A 17,535-nucleotide genomic window follows, 5' to 3' on the forward strand; every position below is an offset into this window, starting at 1 on the left:
GTCTGGTTTCCGGGAAGGTTTGCATGCCAGTAACTCATTCAGCAACCAGTTTGGGAGGCCATAAGCAAGACTCATTAGGAAACAGGGATCATATCACAATTCGGCTGAAATCTTCCCACATAATTCAGTTCAAAGTGATACGTCTCAAAGACATCCAAAAGCATCTGAACTCAGTGAATCTGTACTTGGAAGCTGTTCAAATGGTACAAAAAAAAATCTATCTTTTTGCTCCAAATTATTTTTGAAAGAAGTCTTCCAACTACTCTAATATATAAAAAATCTTCTAACAAGTTTAATATGACCCAAGAGGAACCGCAGAGAGGCCATGAACACATAGAAAGATACTTCTGAGAGAGAGCCTGTTATCAGGAACAGCCAACTTCCAAGCCCCATGCAAAGAGCCCTGACACTGTAATGTCAGGTGATAGACAGATGAGACGCCCTGTCCACCTGTCAAATTTGGCCAGTGGTGTGGTGAAGCTATGAAAGATAAGGATGTGGTCTGCCAGCCAGATCCAGTTTCCCATCCCTGTATTAGACCATAATATGTTGTTGTTATGTGCCTTCAAGTCTATTACGACTTATGGCAACCCTATGAATCAGTGACCTCCAAAAGCATCTGTCGTGAACCAACCTGTTCAGATCCTGTAAGTTCAGGTCTGTGGCTTCCTTGATGGAATCAATCCATCTCTTGTTTGGCCTTCCTCTTTTTCTACTCCTGTTTTTCCAAGCATTATTGTCTTTTCTAGTGAATCATGTGTTCTCATGATGTATCTAAAGTATGATTACCTCAGTTTCATTATTTTAGCTTCTAGTGACAGTTCTGGTTTAATTTGTTCTAACACCCAATTGTCTTTTTCGTAGTCCATGGTATCTGCAAAGCTCTCCTCCAACACCACATTGCATATGAGTTTATTTTTCTCTTATCCACTTTTTTCACTGTCCAACTTTCACATCCATACATAGAGATCGGGAATACCATGGTCTGAATGATCCTGGCTTTAGTGTTCAGTGATACATCTTTGCATTTGAGGACCTTTTCTAGTTCTCTCATAGCTGCCCTCCCCAGTCTTAGCCTTCTTCTGATTTCTTGACTATTGTCTCCATTTTGGTTAATGAATGTGCCAAGGTATTGATAATCCTCAACAAGTTCAATGTCCTCATTATCAACTTTAAAGTTACATAAATCTTCTGTTGTCATTACTTTAGTCTTCTTGACGTTCAGATGTAGTCCTGCTTTTGTGCTTTTCTCTTTAACTTTCAACAGCATTCGTTTCAAATCATTACTGGTTTCTGCTAGTAGTATGGTATCTGCATATCTTCAATTACTGATATTTCTCCCTCCAATTTTGACACCTCCTTCATCTTGATGCAATCCCGCTTTCTGTATGGTATGTTCTGCATACAGATTAAACAAATAGGGTGATAAAATACTCCCCTGTCTCACACCCTTTCCGATTGGGAACTAATCGGTTTCTCCATATTCTGTCCTTACAGTAGCCTCTTGTCCAGAGTATAGGTTGCGAATCAGGACAATCAGATGCTGTGGCACCCCCACTGCTTTTAAAGCATTCCATAGTTTTTCATGATCTACACAGTCAAAGGCTTTGCTGTAATCTATAAAGCACAGGGTGATTTTCTTCTGAAATTCCTTGCTCCATTCCATTATCCAACGTATGTTTGCAATTTGATCTCTGGTGCCTCTTTCCCTTTCTAAATCCAGCTTGGACATCTGGCATTTCTCGCTCCATGTATGGTAAGAGCCTTTGTTGTAGAATCTTGAGCATTACTTTACTTGCATGGGATATTAAGGCAATAGTTCGATAGTTACTGCATTCTCTGGGATCCCCTTTCTTTGGAATTGGGATATATACTGAACACTTCCAGTCTGTGGACCATTGTTTAGTTTTCCATATTTCTTGTCAAATCTGTGTCAACATTTGGACAGATTCAGTCTCAGTAGCTTGTAGCAACTCTATTGGTATGCCATCTGTTCTTGGTGATTTGTTTCTTCCAAGTATTTTAAGAGCAGCTTTTACCTCACATTCTAAAATTTCTGGTTCTTCATCATATGGTTCCTCCATGAATGAATCTGTCATTCTGGCATCTCTTTTATAGAGTTCTTCAGTGTACTGCTTCCATCTTCCTTTTATTTCATCTCGGTCAGTCGGTGTGTTCCCCTGGATTATTCAACATCCCTACTTGTGGTTTAAATTTCCCTTTCATTTCTCTAATCTTTGGAATAGGGCTCTTGTTCTTCCCTTTTTGTTGTCCTCTTCTATTTCTATACAATAACTATTGTAATAGTTCTCTTTGTCCCTATGTACTAGTCGCTGTATTGTTGCATTTAGGGTTCTGACCATGTTTCTATTACCTTTAGCTTTTGCAATAATATTTTTGCATAATATAGTCTCTTGGAAACTACCAGCAAACACAGATGAAAAGATGCCACGTACCAAGCCCCAGTCGAGTATGGCGCTGTATCTTTGGATCAACAGATACAGGAAATGTTCATTTCTGGCTATCTCAATACTGTTACAACTCTGTGAAGCTCAATGGACATAGATAGCACTATATAAGGAACACCACCACTACCAAATGGGAAAAGGTCAGATCAGTATTCCCAAATATGAGCTGAAATCATCAACCAATACATTTTTCAAGATGCCATACTTGGGATCTCTCCATTGTACGAAAGAAACAAATATACTAAAAACATCTCTCGAAAGTATCGGGCCAAAGAGGCAGCGCTTTGATCTGACAGAAAAAGGCAGTGCTATGTTTCCTTCCGTAGGCACCAGGCAGGCCCTTTGAAACTACTTTTGTTTCTCTATAAAACAAATCACCAGGAAGTGGCTGAACCCCCCCCCCTTCCTCTCCCCTGCCTCACCTCTCGTAAGTATAAACAGTGAAGACTAGAAGAAAAACTTGGTTCACGTCCAAATATTCTTATGAAGTTGATGCAATTGCACTTCAGATGCAAGACAGCCTGAACACCTTTGCATTGAAATTATCAGGAAAAGCCTTTCATTTTTTAAGATAGGGTAACCTAACCTGTGAAATAACAACCCAAATGCAGCTCCCCAGCCAGGTATTGTGGCCTGCCAAGTGCCCCTGCCAATTCTTGCATTTTCTAGGCAGGCAGACAGAGAGAGAGAGGTTTATAGAACATCTAGCAAACCACCATACATGATTGCATTTGGCTTGATGAGTCAACAATTTGTGGAGACCTGTTTTAAGACAACTGTGGCCATCAGTGAGGCTCACAAATGTTATGTTATTGATTTCCACTATTTACCACATTTCTATCCTGGCATACCTCCCCCAAGGAGCCCATATTATTGTTTCTTTTTATCCTTACAAAAATCTCCATCAGGCACTGAGAAATCAACTTGCCAAAGCTACCCAGGAAGCCTCATGGCAGAGACAGAGATCTGCATTCAGAGCTCTAGGTTCAAGAGAGTCTGGAACATACACAAACCTATAGCCAGCAGTAGGACTTTCAGACACAATATCTATTGTAAAATAAAAAAGCAAAATGGAGTCATTAGGAAGTCAAACGTAATTACATATCCAAGGCGGAGCCATTCCACATTAAACAGTACCAGGACTATTGTTTACTTGTCTAGTGTTGCCATTGTTTTAAAATACTTACAAATTCTGTGAAGGTGAATCTGCAGCAGGAATGCACAGATATTTCACTCCCTATGTTAAAAAAAAGAAAAGAAATTAGAAAATAAAGGAAGAGAAAGTTTAAACAGAATGCACCCATAGTGGTGCTGCTCCATGGAAGCCATTTTAAGATCTGGTTCCATCAGCCACATTTTAAAGCATCTGATAGTGAGCAGGAAGATACAAACACGTCAAAATAAATCTTTGCAGTGGAAACATTGGGTGCAGCTTGTCAGTTATGTCTGTCGTTTAAACATTTCTTGTCCATTCTATAGTGCTATAAATTGCTAACGTGTTACATCACATAGCTTTCTCACTTTCTTAAAATGAATGTAGATAATACGTATCCCATTCATTGGGAGGAAGATATTTTTTTCAGTGCTATATTTAAGTGGTTAAATATGTAATGGAAAACAAAGGGTAACAATGTAGAATGGGTATTTCTTTTGAACAGACGTTTTCATTCTGAAGATTGTTACAGTACTGAGCTGAAGCCTTCCCACCTTACATTAAGATGTATTCACTTTCTTAATCAGCCCTTACCAAAATAACTCTCAGAAAGAGGTAGAAGTGGGCCTTTCAGTGGAAAAAGAAAAAGAGAAACATAGCCTAAGAATTATTTTGCTAGATGTGTATAACCCAAGAAAGGGACTCATCTAGGCCAGCATTTTAACAGCAGCCAGCCAGACACATTTGAAAACTCAAAACCTGGACACAAAGGTGATGCTCATTCCTTTACAAGAAGCCAACTTAAGCAAAGACAGACCTTTGACTCATCTTGCTAAGTATTTTCTACATACACTGGCAGCACTTTAGACCACCCTTCCTCAACTTAGCATCCTCCAGATTTTTTGGACTACAACTCCCATGAATCCCAGCCAGCACAATCCAAAACATCTGGAGGCACCAGGTTTATTTTATTTATTTATTTATTATTTGATTTATATCCCGCCCTTCCTCCCAGCAGGAGCCCAGGGCGGCAAACAGAAGCGCTAAAAACACTTTAAAACAGCATAAAAACAGACCTTAAGATACATTAAAGCAAATCAACATTAAAAACATCTAAAAAAAACTTTAAAAATATCTTTAAAAAAGGGTTAAAAACATTATTTTAAAAAACATATTAACAAGCAATTCTAACACGGACGCAGACTGGGATAAGTCTCAACTTAAAAGCCTTGTTGAAAGAGGAAAGTCTTCAAAAGATGCCGAAAAGATAGCAGAGATGGCACCTGTCTAATATTTAAGGGGAGGGAATTCCACAGGGTAGGTGCCGCCACACTAAAGGTCCATTTCCTATGTTGTGCAGAACGGACCTCCTGATAAGATGGTATCTGCAGGACGCCCTCACCTGCAGAGTGCAGTGATCGACTGGGCATATAAGGGATAAGACGGTCTTTCAGGTATCCTGGTCCTGAGCTGTATAGGGCTTTGTACACCAAAACTAGAACCTTGAATTTGGCCTAGTAGCAAATGGGCAGCCAGTGCAATTCTTTCAGCAGTGGGGTGACATGTTGGCAATACCCTGCCCCAGTGAGCAGTCTTGCCGCTGCACTTTGCACCAGCTGCAGCTTCCGGACCAACCTCAAGGGCAGCCCCACATAGAGCGCATTACAGTAATCCAGCCTGGAGATTACCAGTGCGTGGACAACAGTGGTCAGACTATCAGGTTGGGGAAGACTGTTGGCTGCAGGAGCAGGCAACATGTTGACTTTCAGATGTTGTTGGACTCCAAATGCCATCTGTCCCAACTAGCATGGTCAACTATGGGAGTGGTAGTCCAGCAACATCTGCAGGGCACCAGGATGGGGAAGGATGCTCTAGGGTTTCTCACAAGGGTTTTTCCCTACATAAAGGCTCATCCCCTCCTACATGCAAATCATGTTCTCTTCCACTGAAGTATTACCTTTCCCTCCTTGTTTGTAAGGGTGCACACACACCATGCACACACATTCCCTCTGCAAAGAATTCTGGGAACTGTAGTTTGTTAAGGGTGCTGGGAACTATAGCTCTGTGAGGGGTAAACTACAATACCCAGGATTTTTTGAGGGGTGAAATGTGCTTTAAATGCATGGTGTATACGCGGTGAAAGACAATTCCATATTTTCACTATTGTAGGATACAGTCACATGCTGGCAAATTCAGATTGCTGAATGAAAGTGGATTTGATGCTCTTGCACAACAAACCCACTTTCCAACTCCCCCCATAAACACATACACAAACAACACTTTTCTACAGTAAGGAAAGTGATGGGAAAATGCTCTTGAAACTGTGGGATAACAATTACTCGACATGATGTTATGATTATTGTTGTTGTTAATATTTATTACCCGCCCTTCACCCAGAGGTCCCAGGGTAGGTTATAACAATTTTAAAATACGGCATTAAAAACCAATTAAGAGCAGCCTAAAATCACAAAATAGGGTGGGTCCTAAAAATATGCATCTCAGGTGTCAAAGGCCAAGGTAAAGAGGTACAAGTTCCGCATTTGCTGAAAACTGTACAGTGAAATTGCTAGACGCACCTCAGTGGGGAGGGAGTTCCACAACTTGGGGAATGCCACAGCAACCATCTTCACACAAATCAGAATGAAAGCTCAGTCGACACCGGATGACCTCCACACAAATTTTTGTACAAACAAATCAGGATGAATGCTCAAGAAATGGGTTGTCTGAAAGCATCTGCAGTGGTACACTGCATCAGACCATTCAGTTATCACCACCACTGATGGACTCAGGAAGAAATTCTTATACAGACAGCAGCTCCCTGCACATTTAAAGCACTGCTAAGTCAAATACTTAAGTGCATGAGTTTTAATTATGAATATAAAGCTTGCCTAACTGAAGTAGCATTAATTTCAATTGTACTGCTTAAAAACAAGTTTTTAGAAACAAAATAGCAACAGGTCACCTGATGAACTCAATTACATAAGAAATGGTGTGTTCAGTATTGCAGTGCTCCTTTTGCTGTTGTAGCTGAGCAAAAGCAGTATCCTTCCTGTGCACACCAGCAGACAAGACATCTAAGAACTGTCCCAACACGACCTTTAGCTAAATCAGAACAATCAACAACAAGCCACTGTTCTGGCTTACCAAAAAAATGTTATACACAACACCAAAACTGCTGCTCATTACGCAGGGCAAAATTACTCGGGAGCTTTTGGGAGCAAGTGTGGAAGACTAAAGGAAATCTGACTTTGTAAAGCCAAAAGAAAAGAAAAGAAAAGAAAAGAAAAAACAATCAAAAGAGCAAGAGAAAAGGGGAAACAACAGTCTTCCAATGTAGCTGATTCAAGGCACAGATAATATAAAAGGCAAGGCTGGAGAACACATGACAGTGGAATAAGAGACCCCACTGATTCCAGCTGGTCTTTCGGTTACAACACTAGGGGAACGGCAGTGCCAATTTGGGTAATTCTGTGGTATTATAAAAATATTTAATAGACGCTACAGGGTGGTTGTGTTTTTTCTCAAGAGGTTGAAGAGCTTGCACAACTGAAAGAGGCTAGGAGGATAATATAGAGCAGTGGTTCCCAACCTGGGGGCCGTGACCCCCAGGGGGGCCATGAAGTAATCTGGGCAGGCCATGAACAGTAAAGAAATGATTTTTTTTTTAAAAAAAGCCTTCCCTCCACGGATGCTATCTGCTCCCCACTGCTGCTGCAGACAGCACCTCCCCCTTGCTCCAATCCAGAGGGGAGGACTTTTGCTGAAGTGGCAGAGGGTCTTTCAGGTACGCTGAAGGCAGGTGTCTGCCTATAAAACAATCTGGGCAACCTGTTGTCTGCAGTGCACAATCTAGCATCCCCATCACCAACACATTGCTGCTTCTTGATTATTATTAAAGAAAAGGGAAAAAAGCACAGCAGGTTGGCTGAGGCTGGGATCTTGGTATTGCAGCAGAAATGTAGTTATTTATTAATTATTGCATTTATATCCCACCTTTCCTCCAAGCTGCTCAAGGTGGTGTACATGGTCCCCTCCCTTTTCCATTTTATTCTTATACCAACCCTGTGAGATACATCAGGCTGAGAGACTGTGTCAGGTCCAAGGTCACCCAGTGGGCTTCATGGCTGGATTGGGATTTGAACCTGGTTCTTAGTTCAACACTGTAACCCACTGACATTGGGAGACAGGACTGTACATCTTCAGACTATGTGTGTGTGGGACAGGGATACTAGTTTGATGAACTTTTGCATTAAGAAAAGAAAGCAACACCTCCCTGTCTGCAGGGACCTTTTATTGGAAAGGGATATTTGGAGATATGATTTTGCCACGCACCATTTTTTCAATTAACAGGGACTAAAATTGCAATTAGCATGGGGCGAGTGGTCACAAAAATTTTTGAGCTTACAAAGGGGGTCCCATACTCATAAAGGTTGGGAACCACTGATATAGAGGTTATAAATAAACCAATCATTTAAGAAGAGAAGAAGGATCAGACCAAAGGCCTATTTAGTCCAACATACTGTTTCCCAAAGTGGACAAGCAGACGCCTGTTGAGAAGTCCACAAGCAGGGCGTGAACACAATAGCCCTCTCCTGTTGCTGTTCCTCAGCAGCTTGTATTCAGAGGCAGGTTTCCTCTGATCCTGAAGGAAGCATAGTCATCATGACTAGCACTGATAGCTGACTCTCCGTGAACTGTCTAATCCCATTAGCCATCTAAATCGGTGTCTATCACCAAATGTTCCAATAAATAATCCCATAGTTTAACTTTGCATTGTGTGAAGTATCCTTTGGTCTGCCCTGGATCCCTCACCAGCTTCACTGGATGACCCCAGGTTCTGATATTTTGAGAGAGGGAGAAAAAACTTATTTCTATCTTCACAACATGCATTGTTCTACACACGTCTAGCATGTCCTACCCTGCCCCCATATTTGCCTAAGCTAAAAAGGCCCAGGCTTTGCAACCTTTCCTTAGAGGTGGAATTGCTCCAGCCCTTGATCCTTTTGGTTGCTCCTTTCTGCACCTTTTCCAGCTCTACAATATATTTCTGGAGATGGGACAACCAGAACTGTATATAGAATTCCAAAAATGGCCATGCTACATATTTATAGAAAGACATTATGATACTGGTCATTTTATTTTCTGTTTCCCAATGATCCCTAGCGTGGAATTTACCTTTTTCACAACTGCCACACACTGAGTCAACATTTTCATTGAGCTGTCCACCATGACCAAGACCCTGCCAGTCACCACCAGCTCAGAACCTTTCAGTGTATGTGTGAAACTAGGATTGTTTGCCACAATGTGTACTGGTGTTCACTTATATTGAATCACACTTGCCATTTCATTGCCCATTCACCCATTTTGGAGATATATTTTGGAAGTTCCTAACAATCTCATTTTGTTTTTATCACCCTGAATAATTTGATGTCATCAATGAACTTGGCCACCTCTTCCTTAACTCTAGGTCATTTATGAATAAGTTAAAAAGGACTGGACCCAGTACAGATAATTGAGTGAGCCCAATTTTTAAATTTCCCCATTATGAGAGCCGTCCATTTATTCCTACTCTCTGCTTCCTGCTTTTTAAATCAGTTACCAATCCATAACAAGATCTGCCTTCTTAATCTATGATGGTGAAGTTTACTCAGGGGGTTTTGGTGTGGGATTTTGTGAAAAGCTTTTTGGAAATCCAAACATACTATGTCTCCTTGATCACCCCTATCAACATGATTTTGTTGTGGTGATGGTGGCAGCTGTTATTAACTGGTTATTTAAGATAAGTAACTTTTTTGGCACACAGCAAATCCCCATATATTTTCCCATACACCCTCCCCTACCTCTCCCCAAGCAAAGATATTTACCTCCTACAATTATACTTTAACCAACTCCAACATATTAACCAAAATAAAAGAAAATTGGTGTTTAGGATCACAGCCTTACAGAGTGATCCCCAAGGATTTTTACTAAGAAGTAAGTCCCAGTGAGTTCAAGAGAGCTTATTTCCAGATAAGTGTACCTAGGATTGCAGTCTGTATTTTTCAGAAACCTGTAATAACTTTGCTAGAATTACTAATTGCCTGGTTTGGCAATGGCATGATCTGATAGAGGACATGAGCTGCAGGTAGAAAGTCTGTAGCAACTGAGGTAGCAGGGAAAGAGCTCTTCTTGACACCTTGGAGAGCTGCCGCCCAGTAAAATAAGAAGTGGGCTAATGGTATGATCTACAGCATTGGCCACTTTATTCAAGATAGTTTGTATCTGGTCTGGCAGCTGGAACAATAATGCAGCAGGGCATGGCCAAAAATATGCTTTTTAAACAAGAATAAAGAGAATCATAGTAATATAAGCTCACTCTCTCTGCAGTTGTGGCCAGAGATACCAGAGTTTTGTAACTTGGATGCAGTTTGCTACTGTAGGAATCCTGGTCTAGCTACACGGCAGACACAGCAAGAATCATTTTTGTATGTTGTTAAGCCATATTTAATATATGTTCCCTGGCTTGTTATGACCTGTTTAAAACAAACAAAGATTAGGGCTGCTATGTTCATTCAATTAATTGATTAAAACCCCTTTGATCAATTAAGAGGGTGCTTAAATTAAATTAAATTAACACCAGCGCTTAACAAAATTGTGGATGACAAGTGAGACTGATGGGCAGAATAGGGCCCGCTCTGTTTTCTTGACTGTAATTCGTTTTAACTGATTTTAATATTTTATTTTTAATATTTAATATTGTCAGAATTGCTTAATATGTTTTTAATAATGTTTTTTTACAATAATTTTTATTCAAATTTTCATAAAACATACAAAACAAAATCATAAAACATTCAAAGACAAAAAACAAAACAAAACAAAAATGATTAAACAAAAAAATAAAACGTTGACTTCCCATTTGTCACAGATCAAATCAGTTATAGGTCTACAATATATAACAATCCTGTCTTTTAAATTATATTATAAAATCACTTTCCTCCAGTAGTTATCTTAATTAATCATCAAATCTCATAAACATTACTTTATTCTTTCCACAAAAAGTCAAAGAGAGGTTTCAATTCTTTAAGAAATATATCTATCAATTTTTCTCCAAATAAACATGTCGATTAATCCATCTCGTTAATAATAATAATCTTATTGTCATAACCATAGTCCAAATAAACATATCGATTAATCCATCTCATCAAAATCTGTTAGGTCCAATAATTTCAATAGCCATTATTCCATTATCCATATTAATTCCATCTTCCATCTTCAATAGTCGTGTTAAGTCCAGTAATTTCAGTGTCCAATCTTCCATTATCAGTATTCCATAATAATCTTGCTGTCATAGCCATAGTCATATAATAAGAGTCTGATGGGAATTTCCTCTATCCCAAATATTTTCTTGCCATCCATTCTGAATAAGTTGCTGAAATATTGTTGTAAAGTCATATCTCTGTTCTTCTTTTTTACAGAATGCACTGGCTCATCTCTTGAGAGTTTTTCCATTGTCACATGGCTGCAGTTAATTCCATAGATTTTCTCTATATCAAGCTCCATCACATCATTCCAGTCCAGAAGATTATCCAAGCCATTGATAACTTTATCTCTAATATCTTCATTAATTTCTTCAGAGATAACGTTAAATTCCAAACAGTAGATTTTATTTCTAATATCCATAAACTCCAGATCTTTTTCCAATTCCACATTTGTTCCAATCTCCAGGGCTTGTATCTTCCCTTTATTTTTTCTTTTCTCATCTCTGATCTCATTCTCCTCTCTCACAGGATCCCCTATTTCTTTAAGCTCCTGCGTCATTTTGCTCAGTTCCATTTTCAGCTCCTTACTGCCCTGTCGCAGGGTTTGTTTCGTTATCTCAATCTCATCCATTATTTTCTGAAACATAATTACTTCCAGATTCTCAGCCACTTTCTTGACTGCCATTTTTAAAACCACAAAAACAAAACAAAACAAAAATAAAGAAGAACCACTTCTTATTTCAGCAACAATTGGGTTAATATTCCAGGCTTGATGACATCACAGTATAAACAGAGCAGCCTGCCTTATCTCTCTATGTTCAAGAATACAAAACAAATTTAGTTCCCAGCATCAAAACAGTTAGTGGCGTTGTGAAGAAGCAGATTCGTCAAAATAAAATAGACCAAAAAGAGAATAGTCCCAGACAATATAATGTTCCTCGGAATAGAAATCCCTCTTCTGTTTATATCTTTAGAATGCACTTCCAGGACAGCTTTTTGCAATAGAAACAGAGATAAGCTGTTAATTTCGTGAATAACAGAGAAGAGTCATAGCTCACCCAGAAGTTCTTTAAAGCTGATTCATTTGACAAATCTCTTTTTGCTGCAACAATTTAAACCAAGTAAAAAAAAGAAAGAAGGGTGCTTGCCTGTTAGTCCGTTTTCTCTTTGAAGAAAAGATAAACGTATCGCATTAATCAGATAGAGCTTGTTCGGAAGTCCGTCCGGCATTGCTGGCTGGACCTTTTCTCATAAATTAATGAAATCCAGTCCTCCCAACAAAAACAGGCTTTTGAGGTTGATCTCTACGTTTCTCCCTGCCCGGGAGAAATTTCATCAGTCAGTTTTTAATAATGTTTTTAATGCTGTTTTGTCTTAATGTATTTTAAGATTTGTTTTTATGATGTTTTAAAGTATTTTTAGTGCCTTGTTTGCTGCCCTGGGCTCCTGCTGGGACGAAGGGCGGGATGCAAATTAAATAAATAAAAATCATCATCATCATTTTAAATGGTTGCAACCTGCCCTGGGAGGAGGCCAGGTAAGAAATCTAATGAAGAAGAAATAACGTTGGCTACTTTTGTGTTAACTAGTGGGCGCATGTTTGAGAAACATGCATTTGTCGATGTAACAAGGAAAGCCACCCTTACACACAGGATTTTCATTGCAGGTGCACCATGAATGGTCTGGGACCACCTGATCCCTAAGTATTACTGAAGCTAAGCAAGCATGATCAGAAATGCCTAGACAGGAGTCCAGTGAGAGCTTCATTACAGTTGCTTTGAAGTTCACAAAGGAAAGGGCAGGATACAACCATAAAAAATAGGATTAGTGCATGTATGGCAGGAAGTGGAAGCAAACCAGCAAGCCTGCATGCAAAGTCACCAGGCATGAACAATTTCATGCTAATTCTCAAAGGAATTTTGTGCAGGCGTTTTTCTCACCTGTGAATTGGCACCATAAGAAACCAATCTTACGGTAGGCCATGCTGGCTTCTGCAACATGCTGGCTCCTGCAACAGAGCCTCACTCCAAAACTTATTACAACGGGGTTGCTGGTGTAATATCCAGCATCAGACATTAACCAACAGAAACCAGATGCCAGTTAAAATAAGATTCTGGGACTCTCTTCTCCCAAATTCCAAGGCATTTGAAGTCGCCTGCCAGAATGGGGAGCCAATCAATTCATTTTCCTCTCAGTTTTCTATTTCATCAGCCAAAAGTAACCACAAAGACAAGTCTTTTATTTTTCTTAGGCCCTGAAAGTCAAGAGAACAGTTAAACCGATACAAAGGGAGAGTTAACAAAACTAGCGCAAGTATTCTGATTTCAAGATTGTCAAAGATGAAAGCAGAGACTCCAGAGTCTGCAGAAAGACTTCAGAGTCTGCAGCATGTCTTAACATTTGTTCTTACTACTCAAACAACCATTGCGTTGGTCCCAGGTCAATGTGCTGGAAAACTCTAAGCTAGGTAAATTGCCACACCAGGGATTTGCCCAGATGAAAGCCAATCCCCCCATTTTTTTCTTTGAAAGAAAAGCTGTCAAGTTTTCCCATACATTCCAGATTTTCCAAAACACATTTATTCGTTTTCAGTTAACAGTAAAATTGTGACAGTAAATATTTTAAGCTAGTTAATTTATTCCTCATGTAGCAGATAATGACTTCTAAATTTATCTGGGAAATATAAATACAAAATGTATAATTAAAAGTTTAAAAATTTCTAGAACATGAAATTAAACAGCCTTTTAACAAGGCATTTGATTAGCCTCTGGTTGAAAACTCAACTGGACTCACAGCAATTTGAAAATTCTGTTTCACAATTTTGTTAGATAAATTTCTGATTCTTAGCAGGGTCCACACCTCGTTCTTTTTGTCTGGTCCCAATTTTTTTTATTGTCCTTTTAAAAGAAAAGAGAACAAATGAACACAGGAGAGTAAACTCCAAATCTCAAAGATAACTAATCTGAACAATCAATTTTTAGAGTTATGAAGCCAAAGAAATGCCAACAAGTAATTTCTGTACTTCCAAACAACTGATGGAATGAATGTGCTGTATTAAAAACATTAAATAAGTCGTTTCATTCTTAGATGCATATTCTCAACTAAAAGAATACTTATTCAATTTCATTAAACTAGTAATCCAAATACTCTAAATGTGTGCTGACAGAAGAAAATGTAACACTTTGCTTTTACTCACATGCTATTCTGTACAAGTATCTTTAGAATCAGACTGTGTGTTTTTTCAGTATAAGGGGCAACTGATCTGAACTAACATCAATGCCCCGTTTGAAAGCTTGCTTTGAGACTACAGTAACTTTGAGACCTTGGATGCCTGTCTTTTCAGAGATACATGAATCATCTTGTTTAAATGGGAAGGGCAATAACCAAGCAGGACTTTTGAGCTGTCCAAACCTGAGCACAAATTTCTAGACTGAAATTAAGCAGTTTTAAAAAAAGAGAAAGAGAAAAAGAAAACCATTATTTTTGGCATTAAACTTCTCGGTATTTAAATTCATGCAAATCTTTCAACGACAGCTTCCAAGAAATACTTTAAGAGCCAAAAACAAAACCTCAGGGTACATCATTTTGAAGACAGATGCAAATAGAAAACCTCGAACACCTGGCAAGTTCTTTCAGGTTAGCCAAAAAAAACCCCTTCATGTGTTATTTTGACTTGCCACATCAACAGATGAGGGATGGACACGTCTTTCAGATGAGGGGCATTTTATCAAAACGGCTTAAGTAGGAAACAGTTGGTTTCTCAAGGTTTTCTTGAGCTTAACACAACAAGAGGTTATCAAGAGTTCTGACCAGTATAGCTACAGATCCACACTGGGGGAGGGGTGGAAAAACCCAATAATTTGTTTATTTGTCCTTTCAGTTGCTTTAAGGAGTGCCCACCCAGTACAGTACAGTACACATGCTCATGACTCATTTTATTATTGAAAATATTCGAAGGTTTCAGCAATAAGAAAAGCCATTGTACCGTTTTCATCATTGAAATATTTATTTAATAAAAATGCATGAAGGAAACAGATTGTGAAATTTAAAAAAAAATGCCACCAAGGCTGAAGGATTATGCAATATTTCAGAACTCAAAGAATAACCAACCCTGACGCACAGGTTTCATTCCAATATCAGTAAAGTGGTTGTTGAATTGCACTCTTAAGATTGACTTTGCTTCAAAAATACACTAATCATAATTTAGGGGTCTCGCTTTGCAAAAATATATCCTCAGACAATATTACTGAAGTAATAATGAACAAGACCATGCTGATTTTATATATTTATATGTTTTATATTTTTATAGGTTCTTAATGATATGTACTTATTTTTATCTGGAAGCTGCCTTGAGTTCCAGTTTGGAAAAAGGGTGGGGTATAAATAATGATGATGATTAATAAGACCAAAGTATAAGACACATGAAAATTCCCAACAATAAACTCTTGAATTCACCTTCTTCAGATGAAGTCAGAATGCTAATTTCACTGTAACATAATGCTTCTCTGAAGAGATCAATGGAACCAGTCCTTTCCCCCAGATTTCAACCAATTGCTTTCAGATTTTGACTGTGTTTCATTCTTTAATGAGATTGGTGCACAGAGGACAAAAAAGGTGGAGGTACTGCAGCCAGCTGGAGAATAAGGACTAAAATTCAGGTGGTAATGGGAGAACTGATACCAATCAAATGAAATCCAACACTGCTAAACACATAGAAAAATCACAAATACAAAATGGGAAAACATTTAATTAAATAGCCTGTACTATGAAACCTCTGAATCTCAAGAGCACGAACTTGACAATAAATGGATAAATATGATCAAGCTGTGATAAAATTTACAGCAGTATCCACCAAAGAACTGCAGCTGTGAAGATTTAAACTGCATCCAGCAACTACAAAAATAAAACTGTGATCTGGAGTTCCCTATTCATGCATAAAGCATCAAGAGTGAAAATTCATCCCCATTATAACCTGGAATGAACCCCTGCAAATAGGCAGAGCTATACCAAGCCCAGGTTGATGTTTTGCTGATTATTTTCACTTATGTGGGACTATCCTGCCAGCTGCATGTGTAGATTTTATGGTGGAATGGTTTTTTTCTACTTCTTAGCATAGGATTTCCCCCAATAATTTTGTAAATATGAATTCTACATGAAAATTTAACTAGAGACCCTTTACACACATGTTAATCAAATGACACCTGTATCTTTACATGTGGATCTTCTGAAATTTCTGAGTGCAATGCACTTGAACACCTGGGGTTGTAATCCACATTAAAAAAAAAGATGCCACAACTCCCACTGATTTTTACCCAACTGCCATCTAATTCAACTTTGCCACTAATCACAGAAAATTAAGTACAACTTTCTAATTAGATGGCACTTGGGTCCACTGACATATGTAAAGAAGGAATAATTCCAGTTACCAGAGAAGCTTGGTGCATGTTAGCTTGCCAATTTTGTTTCAACTGCTACACACAAATTGACTATCTGTGGTAACCCGAACTTTTAAACTGTAAGTAAACTTTTCCTTTGGCGGAGTGGATGGGGCTGAATGTGAAATTACACTCTTGACCAGTTTTTGGAATGAGAATGGAAATTCAATTTTATGCGCAATCTATGAGAGAGGAAGAGAATAGGGAATTGGTGTGGTACATATATAAACAGCAGTGGTGTACTGCTTTCAGCTCTGCAAGTCTTGTTCACTTGACTAGAAATTCAGGCTAATTCAAAAGAAATTATGTTGAAAATTTGAGACATATTGTCTCTTAAAAAAAACCCCATCCAGCTCTGCTAGGTGTTGGTGCTATAGTACTGATTTTGTATCACTATCATGTATTATGTGATCATGCCCTTTTGGGTAGAGCATTGCTAGCATATTAATTATGTTTTAGAGATGTCACTGAAGTTCAGTGGTGTCCACATACACTCCTGAACCGTATTCCAGACAACTGATGAAAATGGATCTTGCAAGCCTTCACAATTGTGAAAAGACTCATGTACTCCAACACTGGTAGGACAAATTCCCATCATCAAGCCTTCAATAGACAGAGGATTTGACTGCCCTTTCCACATATGAGCATGCAGCTTACTATTGGCAACAGCTCTCAAACGTTTATCTAGACTGCAGACACACTGATGTACAAGCTTAACTGCCTGCCTTAAAAGCTTGCCAACCTGACTGTACCCCTAATTCTTCTTCGCTTCCTCACATCAGTCCCTTTTTCCTTGTCTGCTGTAACCCATTTTCCACCTGCTGAACTTTCTCCCCACAGTACCCTCTTGTTATGTCTATATTAAAAGCAAAGTAAAAACTTTAAGGAAATAATAATAAATAGAAAACTTTGTGTCTAATTGAAATAATTGTTTCCTACCAATGCTACACCTCCAGCAAGACCTGTGAAGTATCAATATCAAGTTCAATCTACCTTGACCACAGATGCATCCTTTAGTTAAATCCTAAGAACTAAAACTTCATATGTTCTTGCAGATCACTGCAAAATGAACTGTGCTTGCTAAATTGCAGCACAACAATTGACAGACACCACCACCAAACTGCTCAAACACACATCATACATTTAAGCCAAACACCATTCATGCAACTGCGAGAATATGTTTTTATTATTATTAATTTTATTAATATCATTAGTACTAATTGATTAATTTTTTATCCTGC

The 17,535-nt window shown here is 38.7% G+C and overlaps 1 protein-coding gene across 1 annotated transcript in view; it reads right to left on the reverse strand.

The window, feature by feature from the left end:
- DUSP22 (dual specificity phosphatase 22) overlaps window positions 1-17,535 on the reverse strand; it is a 63,713-nt gene that overhangs the window by 24,000 nt on the left and 22,178 nt on the right. The window contains exon 4 of the mRNA XM_061590781.1: window positions 3,656-3,705. Coding sequence (XP_061446765.1) covers window positions 3,656-3,705 — 50 coding nt within the window. The remainder of the gene's footprint in view (window positions 1-3,655; window positions 3,706-17,535) is intronic.

Source organism: Rhineura floridana, chromosome 1, assembly GCF_030035675.1.
Source record: "Rhineura floridana isolate rRhiFlo1 chromosome 1, rRhiFlo1.hap2, whole genome shotgun sequence".
Classification (NCBI taxonomy): Eukaryota; Metazoa; Chordata; class Lepidosauria; order Squamata; family Rhineuridae; genus Rhineura; species Rhineura floridana.